General features: G+C 28.4%; 1 protein-coding gene across 1 annotated transcript; it reads right to left on the bottom strand.

Moving 5' to 3' along the window:
- Nucleotides 1–9,769: 9,769 nt before the first annotated feature.
- LOC111292781 (RNI-like superfamily protein) lies at nucleotides 9,770–11,620 on the bottom strand. Its single transcript, XM_022885348.2, has one exon. The coding sequence runs from the start codon at nucleotides 11,470–11,472 to the stop codon at nucleotides 10,030–10,032; it is 1,443 nt and encodes a 480-aa protein (XP_022741083.2). The 5' UTR covers nucleotides 11,473–11,620; the 3' UTR covers nucleotides 9,770–10,029.
- Between the last annotated feature and the right edge of the window lie 1,379 nt (nucleotides 11,621–12,999).

The following is a 12,999-nucleotide window of genomic DNA, read 5'->3' on the forward strand; positions in this document are numbered from 1 at the left end:
GGGCAAGCTCTCAGTAAATGATTGGCATACATATTTTCAGTAACAAAAAAAATGTGAAGGAATCTTCATTTCAATCTTGCACTTATTCCAAGCTTCTTTCTCTCTCTTTTTGTGACTCTGCACAAAATTACACACGTGTAGAGTACATAGGGTTTGTAGCATACCAAAGTCCAAAAGTTGTCCCAACAAACAAATATTGAAAAGTAAATCTTTTGCATGGCTGAGAATGCTGCTGCAGGGATGTTTCAAACCATAATTTTGTGATTGACTATGATCAATCCCTCCCTGTCCTCCCAATCTTAAGTGACCCAAGTACCTCTTTTATGCTCTGCCAAAACCATCTTTTATCTTCCTATATGCCCCACTCAACCTGACCCACCACCCCTACCCTTGAACTCCATGGCAAACCTACGCCAAGTTGTTCTGCTAAGAGTGCTAATGCTTTCTCTGATTGTAAAATGACAAAATAATATTGAGTGATAGATTAGAATCCTATGTGGGATTTTTTTTTTTTTGGCAACCAGAAACATTTTTAACTCGTCAGGCCTTAATTTTGGAAGTATTATCATGTACCATTCAAATTTATTTCTTTCCAGCTAATGATGCCTTGTTTGTCTCCAAGGTGTGGCAATGGCAGAGATCTTTAAATCGGCAGGTTTCAAAGTTGGTTGATTGTATTTGTAAAGTTATGCTAAGGGAAATTTGTTTTTTTTTTTTTTTTTTTTCCAGTTTTCATCAAGTTAAAACCATGGAATCCGATGTATGGGAAAGCAATTGATGGCAAGTACATCTTATTAACTTAGGCTATTATCATTTCAAAGCTAGTGGATAAGATTTTCAGCCATGTTTATTATACAAAAGAAACACCTCTATTTGTCTATAATGGAGTAGACAGGATATCCTGTGCATGATCAAGGGATTTGTCTAAAAGATGATAAAGGAGTGGAGATCACTGGGAGTTTAACCTTATCTCAGGGTTTTCTTTGCATATTAAACAAATGCTTTCTAGGGATTAGCTTCCTTTATGAAAGCATATAGTATTAAAGCTGTACTAAAAATTTTAAGGTCTTAACTTTGTCAGATTCCTTATATATACTACAGTATTCAGCACCTCTTAACTCTGTCAGATTCATTATATATACTACATTATTCAGCATCCCTATCATCAAGCTGAGCAAGATCAATATAGTGAGAAGTTTAAACTCGATTCAGAATAAAAATTAAATTATTTGAATTTATTTTATTAGATTCATTTCATAAAAATGAGCTTGATTTTCATACTTGATTTTAATCTCGATTATGTGTTTAAACTCGAATTCAAGTTTTAATTTATATATATATAAATAAAGGTAAAATAATAATTTTTAAATAAAATAATACAAATATATTAAATTTAAAAATTCGATTAAATTCATGAATTATTCAATTTGAACATTATGAAATTTTAACTCACTCGATAAGTTTACTGCTTGAGTTTAAACTCCACTCAATAATAATTAAATTAAAATTAAATTTTATTTAAATCAAATTCAAATAATTTGTGAGTATTAATACATCATTTATATTTTTACCCACAAAGATTAAGGAAATGAACTCCACTTCTTTTGTCTATTAGGATTCAATTCTTGTTGGAAGCATTTCTAGAATAGGTTTTTTTTTTTTTTTTTTGGGTATTAGATTTATGTGAGAAAGTGCATCATTAAAACCATCTGAAAAAGGATTAGGTTTAAGTAACACTTGGGATATGACCATTTTATTAGAAAAAAACAATCATCCTAAATAAATGTCACTTGAACTTGGATTGCTTGTATTAGGTTTCTTTTACTTAATAATTACTTATGGCTTTTCCTCTTGTCCCCGCATGGGGAGCAACAGATTTGATCTACTAACTTTATTTTCCTGGGTTGTTGTTTAAATGTATTTGAAAATAATTTGAGAAAAAGTCTATATATAGACCATTGAATTACCTTCTCTTTCACACAAACCAAAAAAAAAAGTTCAATTAAATTGTTTGTGTCGAGTTTTGAGTTGGTTAAAATTTTAAAATCATAAGAGAAAAAGAAAGCAGTTAAAGATAAAGATAATAAGTGTTTCTTGTATTTACATTACGATACTTAAATTAGAAGTTAATTATGAAAATCCGAAAAGAGGGTAAAATAAAAAAAAATATGAAAGAAAATAAGATGATTAGATAATATCTAGATGATACTATTTATAAATAAAATATAAGAGTTTCGTGAGGTAAATAAATAACATGATTGAGTTGATGTGATAATATATATATCATATCAATTTAAAAATTGAAAATACCTTTAATTATATGCTAAATGTTTCTAATGAATGAAAAGATCATTTTGTCATTTAAAAAAAAAAAAAAAAACCCTAACATAAATCTTTTAAAATCTTGAATCAGCTGTAGGATCAATGGCTTTTTAAGGGTGTCTTTTTGTTCTTTTTGACAACCCAAAATTCAAGAAAATGTTAGGTATTTTTGCCTTATTCCATTTTTAAAGAAAAGGGTTTCATGCAAAAAACCAATTAAACAATTCTTTGATCAATGAAAATAACTGCTCTTGTCTCATAGTGTTCATCTTAAATGGACTAAAATTTTCCTGGTGAATGACTTATGCCTGTCCTGATCAAATGCTTCTCACCAAATCTTAGTTGGGGCAACTTCTTGATTTACTATTTTATTTTTCTTGTCTGTGGGGACCAAACACAAAAAACCAGCAAGCTTGATGAGGACATCAGGATAGCTATTTGCAGCTCAATTTATTGCTCAGTTTTCAACATCTTCCATTTCCTGATCCATCAACCAATTGGCACATTGTTCAACTCTAATAAACTATTCTCATAACTATAGTCTCAATAATAGAACTAGATTGACCAAATTCACCTGGATTCATAAAATAAAGTATTTGTCACCAATAATGCTGTTTATTAATGCTAATTTATTGCTTAATGTGGAGATCCGTGCTCAACTGTGAGATATTGTTCATTAATTTGATCCAAAAATCTCATAATTTTATTTCAAAAAATATTTTTTAAAAGCATAATTTCAAGTACATGCATATATATACATCCTGAAACTAAAACAGTTTTATACATTTTTAAATTCTTGATTTTAATAGATCCAATAGATAAGAAAAACAAATAAAAGTAAAAAAAAATGATTTAATTTTATTTATTGTATCTATTGAAATCAAAAGTTATATATACAAATAAAAAAATGGTTTACTTTTATCTATTATATTTATTAAAATCAATAATTAAAAAAATATGTAAAACAAAAAAGCTTTATATTATATAAATTAATCTCTTATTTATTTATGTATATATTATAATGAATTCTTACAATTTGTTCATTGAGAATATAAAATAAGAGTTATCTTTCTTCAAAATTCGTTCTTCATACCTAGGACACACCAATTATATGTGTGTTTCTCTTTAACTTGGAATTGATTAATACAAGTTGGAGAATTATTGTTCCATTGGTTGCATTATTTAAAACTTAGTGAGTTAAAATACTCAAAGCCATTGGCCATTTGGCATCATTGTCTCCCACAAGAAGGTGAAGAGAAACAGATGGTCATTATTGGCTAGATGATGAGAGGGAAAATTTGAGAAACCCTTGTAAGCTTTTCAATCAAATACAGAGTCTAGGGAATACTTGGTAGATAGTGTAGGTGAATCTTGATAAAACTAAGAAAATTGTTGGTGATCAAATATGAGTTTGGTTAATTGATGTTGTAGTCATTTTTCAACTATAGATAGATAAATTGTAAACTAAAATAATAAAAAAAAAACTCTTAAATTTTATAATTTTATTTAGATAAATTCTTATATTTTTATTTTATTTAAATAAACTTTTAAACATTTAATTTGTACAAAAGAATCTCCTAAAATAAATTATTATTTCATTTGAAATAAGGATTTATTTAGATAAAAATCATAGTATGAATGCTTATTTGGATACAATAAATGTATATGAGTTTATTTAGGAAAATTAAAATAATTCAAAGGCTTTTTAATATTTTAACCTATTATTATTTTAGGAAAGATTTTTGCATTTAATACATTATTTTCACCTAATTCAATGCATTTATTACAAATTTCTTTCTTTAAATATCATTTTAATGGATATCATTATGCACTAATTAATGAGTATTTATAAATAATAGTCAATATTAATATATTATTTTAAATTATTTAATACAATTTTTTTTATTAAATTTAAGAGAAGATAATGAATTAATTTTAATTTTTTTTATAAATATGATCTTAACCACAGTCAATAAACACTTTTTAACATTTTCCTTCCATTAAATTCCTGTTGGGGCCTTATTATTTGCTACAAGTCATGGTTAAATGTTTAGACTAATAGGCATAAAAACTGAACATATACACTTTAATATCAATGCATATCAAAACTTGTTCCACTATTTACAACAATGTTATTTTGAGTCACTCACAAATGGATTTAAATGAGTTTATAATTCATATTTCAAACATGTTTCATACTTATATCTAACAAATTTTACAAGCATATAAGAAAAAATTTTCTTATAAAATAAAACCATGGTTTGTACATGAAAATTGTACAACTTGTAGACTAAAAGAAAGTAGTAAACAAATAGAATAAATGGTGGGAATAAAAAAGAGAAAATAAAAACATTATCGACTTAGAGTTTAATTCGTATAATTATTTTTAAAAAATATCATTTAATAATTTTAAAATTCAAATCTCAACAAATCGTTTATTTTATTCAAAACTATGATCTCTTTTATACAATAAAAAAATAAAAATATTATCCTTTTTAAAAGGAAAAAAGTTACAAGGGGATATTGTTGTTATCTAATTTTTCAATCAGTTTGACTCATTGGTTTGTCTAATTTGAGGTTCAATCAATCACAAAATCTATGCTATTTCCTTTCCATCCCATTAAGGAAAAAAAAATCAATACAAGTAACTTCAACATTATTGACTTCAATTTTATTATTGCAAATTTTTAGCCCAAAGAAAACTGTAATCTATAAATGGAGAATATAGTTACATGTGTTGAAGTTTTAAATTTTTTTTTTTGTTCAGGGAAGGGCAAAGTCCTTATAAGTAGATTTGATGATGATTTATATATTTATATCATGTAAATTATTAAAATTCGTGTATTCATATTATGTTTTATATAAAAATTATGCATCATAATTTATGTCGACACGAAAATATAAAATATTATTTTTTTATTTTGTTAAAACAATATAAAGTTATTGTTATAGTTTTAAATAGTGTAACTTTCGTGTTTTATTTTTATATCGTATTTATATCATATCATTATATAATATTTTAAATTATTAAATTTATTTATAAAAAAAAAATAAAAAAAATTTTGGCTCGAAATCAAAATTTTTATATTTTCAAAAAATCTCTTTACACATAAGATCAAGGAGTGAAGAAAAATTTTAAATTTAAATTTATCAAATATTATTTTTTAAAAATAATTATATAAATTAATTTAATTAAATTCGTAATTAATGTAATTTATACACCGTAATAATTGGTTTACACACTTTACAAGATTTTAACAAAATTTGTTCCTATAATTGAGCAAATTAATGCAGAAAGAAAGGAAAGATTGGTCCAACCCAAAATGAAGTTTGAGAAAAAAGAGGAATCCAATGTAGAAAAAAAACAACGGCCGATAGAGTAGCCAAGTACACATGGGCAGAACCAGGAATCCAAAGAAGCGAAAAGATTTTAGACCCATAAAAAAATTATGATGACAAGACTAGTACCCTACCTCTATGACAGACCAATCATCGGCTTTCTTTTTTGTTTAGTCCCCGCCCTCCTTGTGTCTGCCCGGAAGGAGGTGCCCGTGTTATTTTTTGGCGGGAAAATTGCCGTAAGGATACAAATTTTAGGGATTGTTCCCGCCAAAAGATTAATGAATTTAGTCCGGGAAAAGCGCGGCTATGACGGCTGGGCCTTTTTTTTTTTTCTTTACTGATAAGAATCATGGTCACTGTTTAAGGCGGCTGCCATTTTTGTGGGCTGAATCAGTGTGGCCGCTTGGTTTTCAATCCAAACTGTCAAAAGGTTCGTAGTGGGCCCCTTTTAATGGGTTCCATTTAATTAAAGCCGTCCACTTAGTTGACTTTCATGTAATTGATTGGTCTTTGGTAGGACCCTTAAGTGGCTTGACCAATAAAATTTTGATCTCTTGATCAATGAAACAATTCTTTTTTTAAATATTAGTAGATGGGAAATTTAATTCAATTTTTTTGAACAAAGAAAAGCATTTGACTGTCTCACCTTTTTTTTTAATAATTTGTTAATTAGAATTAATCCTTGCGATTTTTCGTTGATAAGTGATTTATAAATTTTAAAAATTTATAAATAAAAATTTAATAAATTCATTAATTTTAATTGAATTAAAGATTTATTTTAATTTTTAAAATAAGATAATCTTTTTATTCCTAAAAATTTTTTGACAAAAAAAATTAGTATAAGAGAAGATAAATTTTAAATTTTAAATTTATTAAATATTATTTTTGAAAAATCACTAAATTAATTAATTAATTAAATTTCATAATTTTCACAAATTATATATGATGGTAAATTGATATAGTTTTAGATGATTTTTAATAATTCTTTGTTTTAAAAAAAAAATTATTAAATTAAATATTTAAATACAAATAAATAGTGTCTGATGAGGTGTTTTTTTTTTTTTTTGCCCCTTTCTGGTAAAAAACGCGTACCCTTTTACGTCTAATTATATTTTTTGGTACCCTTTTTACTTTATTTGCGCTTTTGTTTTATTTTATTATATAAACATATTTCAAACTACACGTGTAGTGTTAAAAAATTATTACTCTCAAAAAGAGTAAAAAAGTTTGAGGTGGTGAATGTGGGTCAAATAATAACGTTATAAAAAGCCACATTAGCGGCCCATTTGGTAAAAAAAAATTATCTTACAAGTGGTTTTGTAACTTTGTTAGAAATTGAATTGATATTTTATTCAAAGATTAAATTTATTCAAATTATTATACATAAACTGAAATTTGATTTTTACAGAATAAAAAAATTAATTCCATAATTTTAATATAATTTATAATTTAAATTTGTCTATGAGTCAAGTCAAATTAAATTAAATTAATTATTTAAAAGTCACGTCTAAAACTTAATCTAATCAGATCTAAAATTTTAAAATATATATTAAAATATTAAAAATATAAAAAATAAAAAATTAATTATTTTAAATATAATTTTATTAATTCAATAATATTTTAGATCAAATCAGACTCAAAATTCAAAATTTATATCTAAGACTTAACTCGAGTCGAATTAGATTATAGGTCAAACGGATAGCTTATCTAGGTCTATCATCTATAAATAGTTATACTTTGTGATTATCAAATGAACTGGAAATTAATTACAATTTGACAAATCTGATAAATTAAAATGGTCACTGTTTAAGGCGGTTGCCATTTTTGTGGGCTGAATCAGTGTGCCTACAGGGTTTTCTTTTCAATCCAAACCGTCAAAGCTTCATAGTGGGCCCCTTTTAATGGGTTCCATTTGATTAAAGCCGTCCATTTGGTTGACTTTCTCCCTTCAAGTGATTGATTGGTCTTTGGTAGGACCCTTAAGTGGCTTGATTAATAAAATTTTGATCTCTCGATCAATGAAACAATATTTTTTTTAAATATTAGTAGATGGGAGATTCAATTCAATTTTTCGAGCAAAGAAAAGCATTTGACTGTCTCACCTTAATTTTTTTAATTTATTAATTAGAGTTAATTTCTTATGATCCCTCAATCTAGTTGAGATTGGAATAATTAAGGCATTGTTAATCAGTTGGGTGGGCAATCCAATCTGAAACGTTTCGATTTAATCCATTTTATAAAATTTTTTTTTATTAAATTAAGTTTTGGATCAAGTTAGATTTTTTTATTTATACTATTTTTTTGATAAAAAATTAGAATTTTGTTTTAAGCAAACTCTCTCCTCTTTCGATCATATATATATATATAATATTTTTTATTATTATTTAATTTTATATTTATATATTTATAGTTATTTAATTTTATATTTTAAAAATAATATTTTATTAATATCAAATCAAATTAAATATTTAAAATAATATTTTAATATCAATTTAAATTTGAATTTGAGCTTAAATTCAAATTCGAATTTTTAATATATAAAATTAAATCAAATTCGGGATGAGTAAAATCCGTTTTATCTCAACCCCTTGTCATCTAATTTAGTTAAGCTTGGAATAATTAATGCTTCGTTAATCAGTCCCAACTAAGGGTTTGGTTTGACGGTGGTGGGAGCGACTCTTACTGTACCGTAGTTGCATTTTATGATTGGACCTCTAAGGGTTAAATAAATACTATGACATGCACAACTCGATGAGAGTTCTCCCACTACACATCCAAATTATCCCAAGTAGCTGAATACTCTAGCTCGTGGGCCGAATAGAAGGAATCTAAAGAGAAGAAAAGTTGGCTAGTAACCAAGATACCACATTCATTTAAGATGAAGACATTTATCTAAAACATTAACTAGGCATGGTACTGGAGTTAAAGATAATCCAGTTACAAGAAGAAACCAAAAGGATGTTAGTTGAAGCTGAAAGGAAAGATATAATAGCCAACCGACCATTCACCGAAAGTAAGGATCCATTGAAAGCAACACCATGGGAAAGAAAAACATGTCAGGAATGCAACTAATCAATTACAATGATTTAAAATGACGGCTAAAGATTCATCAGAATCCTTGCTTATTAGCAATAAGCTAGGCAAGCAGAACTAGGCAGGTGACCGGATGGTTCTAATGAACATAAAGCCACCAAGAAACATTTTTTGTACCTGAATCACTTTGTAAAAACCAGATGTGAGGATGATCTGCCTTGGCTTCCTGGACGTATGCTGCTCATTGATGCTTAAAGTCAAGCTATTGCATGCTTTAGCTTAGCATCATACTCGAAACTCTAACTGAGAGCAACAAATTCTAGCTATTCCTGATGAAGCAGTCCAGGCAAACGAATTTCCCATTGATGTTTAAAGTCAAGCGATTGCAGGCTTTAGCCTAGCATCATACTCGAAATTCTAACTGAAAGCAGCAAATTCTAGCTATTCCCAAACGAATTTCTCGTCACCAAATCTCTCCATTTATTACAGAGTTTAAAGCCAAACCACCATTACATCTGCTCTTTCTCTGAAGATGATTGGATTGGTTGGTAAGAAATTCTCACCCATTGGCACTGTTGACACTTCCAAGCTATCATATCAATGAAAATATCTTCCTTCTTTATATTGTATAACTATAATATGATACGTTTCCTGATATAAACATGTCAAAGGGCTGAATTTGCCCTTATATCCCTCCCCTAAGATGACATCAAAGTGCTTCAAGAAACTAATTTAAATTTCCAAGCGAAGGAGAGTAATTTATTGTTACAAAAGCTCATTTATTTACAATTAAGTGAGATAACCACAACAAATTTCTATAGGTGAACAACCAGAGAACTGGGGAGGCTAACTGGCTGCTTTCGATCTACTACTAAGAGAACATTTGATTCAAACAAATACCTTGCCCCTAGAGCACTAATATATCTGGCAATTGCTGATTGCTAAAGTTATAAACTTGATTCACTAGACGCAAAAGAGTGAAAACATTAATAATCAATGCATTCATAAACATATAAGTACCATGACTATGAGCATGATTTATGGCATAAGTAGAATTGTTGCAGTGCCAATATTCCAAAAGGAACCAACATATCATAAGTAACAATGACATTTTCCGTGTTTTGGTTTCCAAATTGAAGAACATTCAATTTAATTGCAGTTATCTTATTACAATAACAAACATTTTTAGCTTGATTATTTAGAGAGCAATGCAGCTCTTTCTATTCCAGAACATGAAATGAAATATTTACAGCAAACAAGCAAGTTTTGTGGTATATAGCAGTTCTTGTTGGAACTTCAGGAACTTAATTATGTACTTCAATCATCGAATCATCAACCAGCAGTTACCTCTATAACTTTATGCAACGCCCATGTCCTTGCAACGTTGGAAACCTTGCTTTCCTCCACCTGCATCTGTCTCATATGTGGACAGTTCAAGACAAAGAACTCGACTGCCTGAGCTTCAATCCCAGGACAATTCATAATATCAACACTTTGCAAACGCTTGCAGGTCTTAGATACAGAAACCAAGGTCATACTAGTCAGCTTTCTGCATCCTCTCAACTTCAATTCTGTCAGATCATTGCAGGAAACTAGCATAGAAATGAACTCCTTATCAAGCAACATCTCATTATAAGACAAGTCCAATTTCCTCAACATCCTCAAATTTTGCCCGAGTGTGGCTAGCAACCCATGTTCTCTTTCAACAACATCACAATTTATTAACGCCAATTCTTTAAGACTAGAATGCAAGGCAGTCCCAAGAATCCTTAGACCTTCGCCAGTAACAAGACAGGAACTTTGAAGCCGAAGTGTTGAGAGACCTCTTAAATTCATGGCAACAGCTAAGAGGTGATCGTTATTGAGGTCTAGCGGCAACCTGAGGTCAAGTTTCTGCAAATTACACCTACAAGTGTTTATGAATTCCAGCAAACCATCTCCGCTACCTCCATCATAAACCAACAGAGAATTCAGTGAAGCACAATTCTCTGCCAATCTTAATAACACCCCATCAACTATACTCCTACATTTCCTTAATTCAACTTCTTGAAGACCTTCCACGCATAAGATAAACGATGAAAAAGACTCTACATCACCAACACTCTCACAGCTCTTTAGCTGCAATTTCTTAAGCCTTTTACAATTCCTCCATAGCCAACCAACACCCTTATCATCTGCCTGAATTCCTGACAAACAAAGACTTTCTAGACCAAATTCCGCATCCAATTCCTCATTTAAACACAACCCAAATCGCTTACCTTCATCATCAACACCATCAGTTGAGCATACATATAAACAGAGCTCCTTCAAGCAAGAAAATGAAACAACCCAGTTGAGAAAAAGAGGCTTAGATAAAGAAACGGTAATACAAGTAAGGTGGGAACAAGCTTTTGATAGTGACAGCAAAGAAGAAACAGAAACTGGACCAGCTAAGAACCTGAGATGATGCAGGTTAGAACAACAAGAAGAAACTACGAAAAGCAGGTGATCAAAAAAGGCAGTGCTTGGATTGTTGTTGGATAAAGTGGCGTTGGTGATGGCATCAGACAGAACAAGAGAGAGAGAAGAAAGCGAAGGGTAATAGGAAAGAAGAGAAGATAAAGAAACAACCACAGAATTGTGCGGAAGAAACCTGAGAGAAAGAGAAGTTTTTGAGCTTCTGTAAAGGTTAAGCCAACGCTTGGAAACTAAAGAAACTGATAAAGAAGATGATGGCGTCGATGGCAGTCTTCTAAATATTTCTTGTAAAAGTTCATCACATAACATGTTATCCATAATCTCTCTTTGCAAATTCTTCAAACTTCAGAGCTTTTTTCTGGGTTTTTTTTTGGCTTGTTTTTCTCCTTGAGATACCTACCAAGGAGCTTTTATGTTTTGTGAGGCTTTTGAGTTGTTTGTTTGGTTTTATTTTTGGTTTTGACAACTGTTTTCCTGGCTGTGATTTAAAGGTCGAATTGTGATGATTAGGTGAGAGAGACCATTGAGTTGGATTGGAGAGGGAGGTTCAGATTTTGGCCAAGCGCAGATCGAAGCGCGTGTAAGATATGTTTTTGTTGGAGTTAAGGTAAGAATGGCAATCCTATTCGATTCAATTTTTTTTAATTTTTTTAAAATTAAGGTTTTGGTGAGATCAAATAATAATTAAAAAAATTTAAATTTAAATTTAAATAAAATCACTCTGTCTCAATTTAATATATATAAAAAATTTATTTTTAATTAATTATTTATATATATTTAATTTTATATTTTATTAAAAAATAATATTTTATTAATTTTGAATTGAATCAAATTGAATATAATATTATACAATATCAAATTAAATCAAATTTAAATATAAAAAATATTTATTCGAATCAAATCGAATAATATTATATAATATCGAATTAAATCAAATTCAAATATAAAAAAATATAAAAAATATTGATTCGAATCAAATTTAAATATTATGAATATAAATTAAATTAAATTTGAAACGAACAAAAACCTAATCCATTGTCCTCCAGTGAAGAATCACACATCTTCTCCGTAATTCCTTTTTAGAAACAGTAACTGTTTCTCTTAGGTTAAAAAGAGACAAATTTTAAAGATCGGAACTTAGGCGTTAATACATTGAGGGAATATTTTTTTAATGCTTTTTGAAGTTTTACTTTTCCTTATATGGCATTTAGTTATTTAGATTAATAAGATTTTTCTCCATTAAATACTTAGCCTTTTCATCTTAGATTTGTTAGTGATCGAAATAACCATTGATTCTGATTTACCCAAAAAGTATTTATAATTGATGATATGCTTGAATTATCAAAATTTTCTTTTTTTTTTGAGAAATTATAAACATTTATGATGAAAATTTTAGAAATTTTTTAAAATATAATAATCTCTTAGTTTCGTTAGTAAAATTAAAAATTTTATTATTAATATATTAAAAATGAATTTTTTTTGTTAATTATTAGCTTTTTTTTTTTGCATTTTAATATATTTTGTGTGTTCAAGTTTCTTTGTCAATTAAATTTTTTTTAATCTTCAAGTTGAAAGAAGATACCTTTTAATATTTATACATTTTTAAGTTGTAATGATCCAATCATACCAAAATTTTCTTTTTTTAATCACATTTTTCTCTCTAACCTAACAAAAAGTTTTAAAAATTTACCAAATAAAAAAGTATTTTAACCACCTTATCTTAGGCCACACTTTATGACTTATAAAATCATCAAAAAATTTTTTACTTAGAGGCAAAGGCAATTTCACTTACTTTAGCAAGCGCGTTGGGCTTGGTATTAGCCACCACGTCACAGCTACCTTTTT

This window comes from Durio zibethinus, chromosome 10 (assembly GCF_047325235.1).
Source record: "Durio zibethinus cultivar Kanyao isolate XHJ-2024 chromosome 10, ASM4732523v1, whole genome shotgun sequence".
NCBI classification, from domain to species: Eukaryota; Viridiplantae; Streptophyta; class Magnoliopsida; order Malvales; family Malvaceae; genus Durio; species Durio zibethinus.

Coding starts and splice junctions, on each gene's coding strand:
- LOC111292781 (XM_022885348.2), bottom strand. CDS start 11,472: ATGGATAACATGTTATGTGATGAACTTTTACAAGAAATATTTAGAAGA.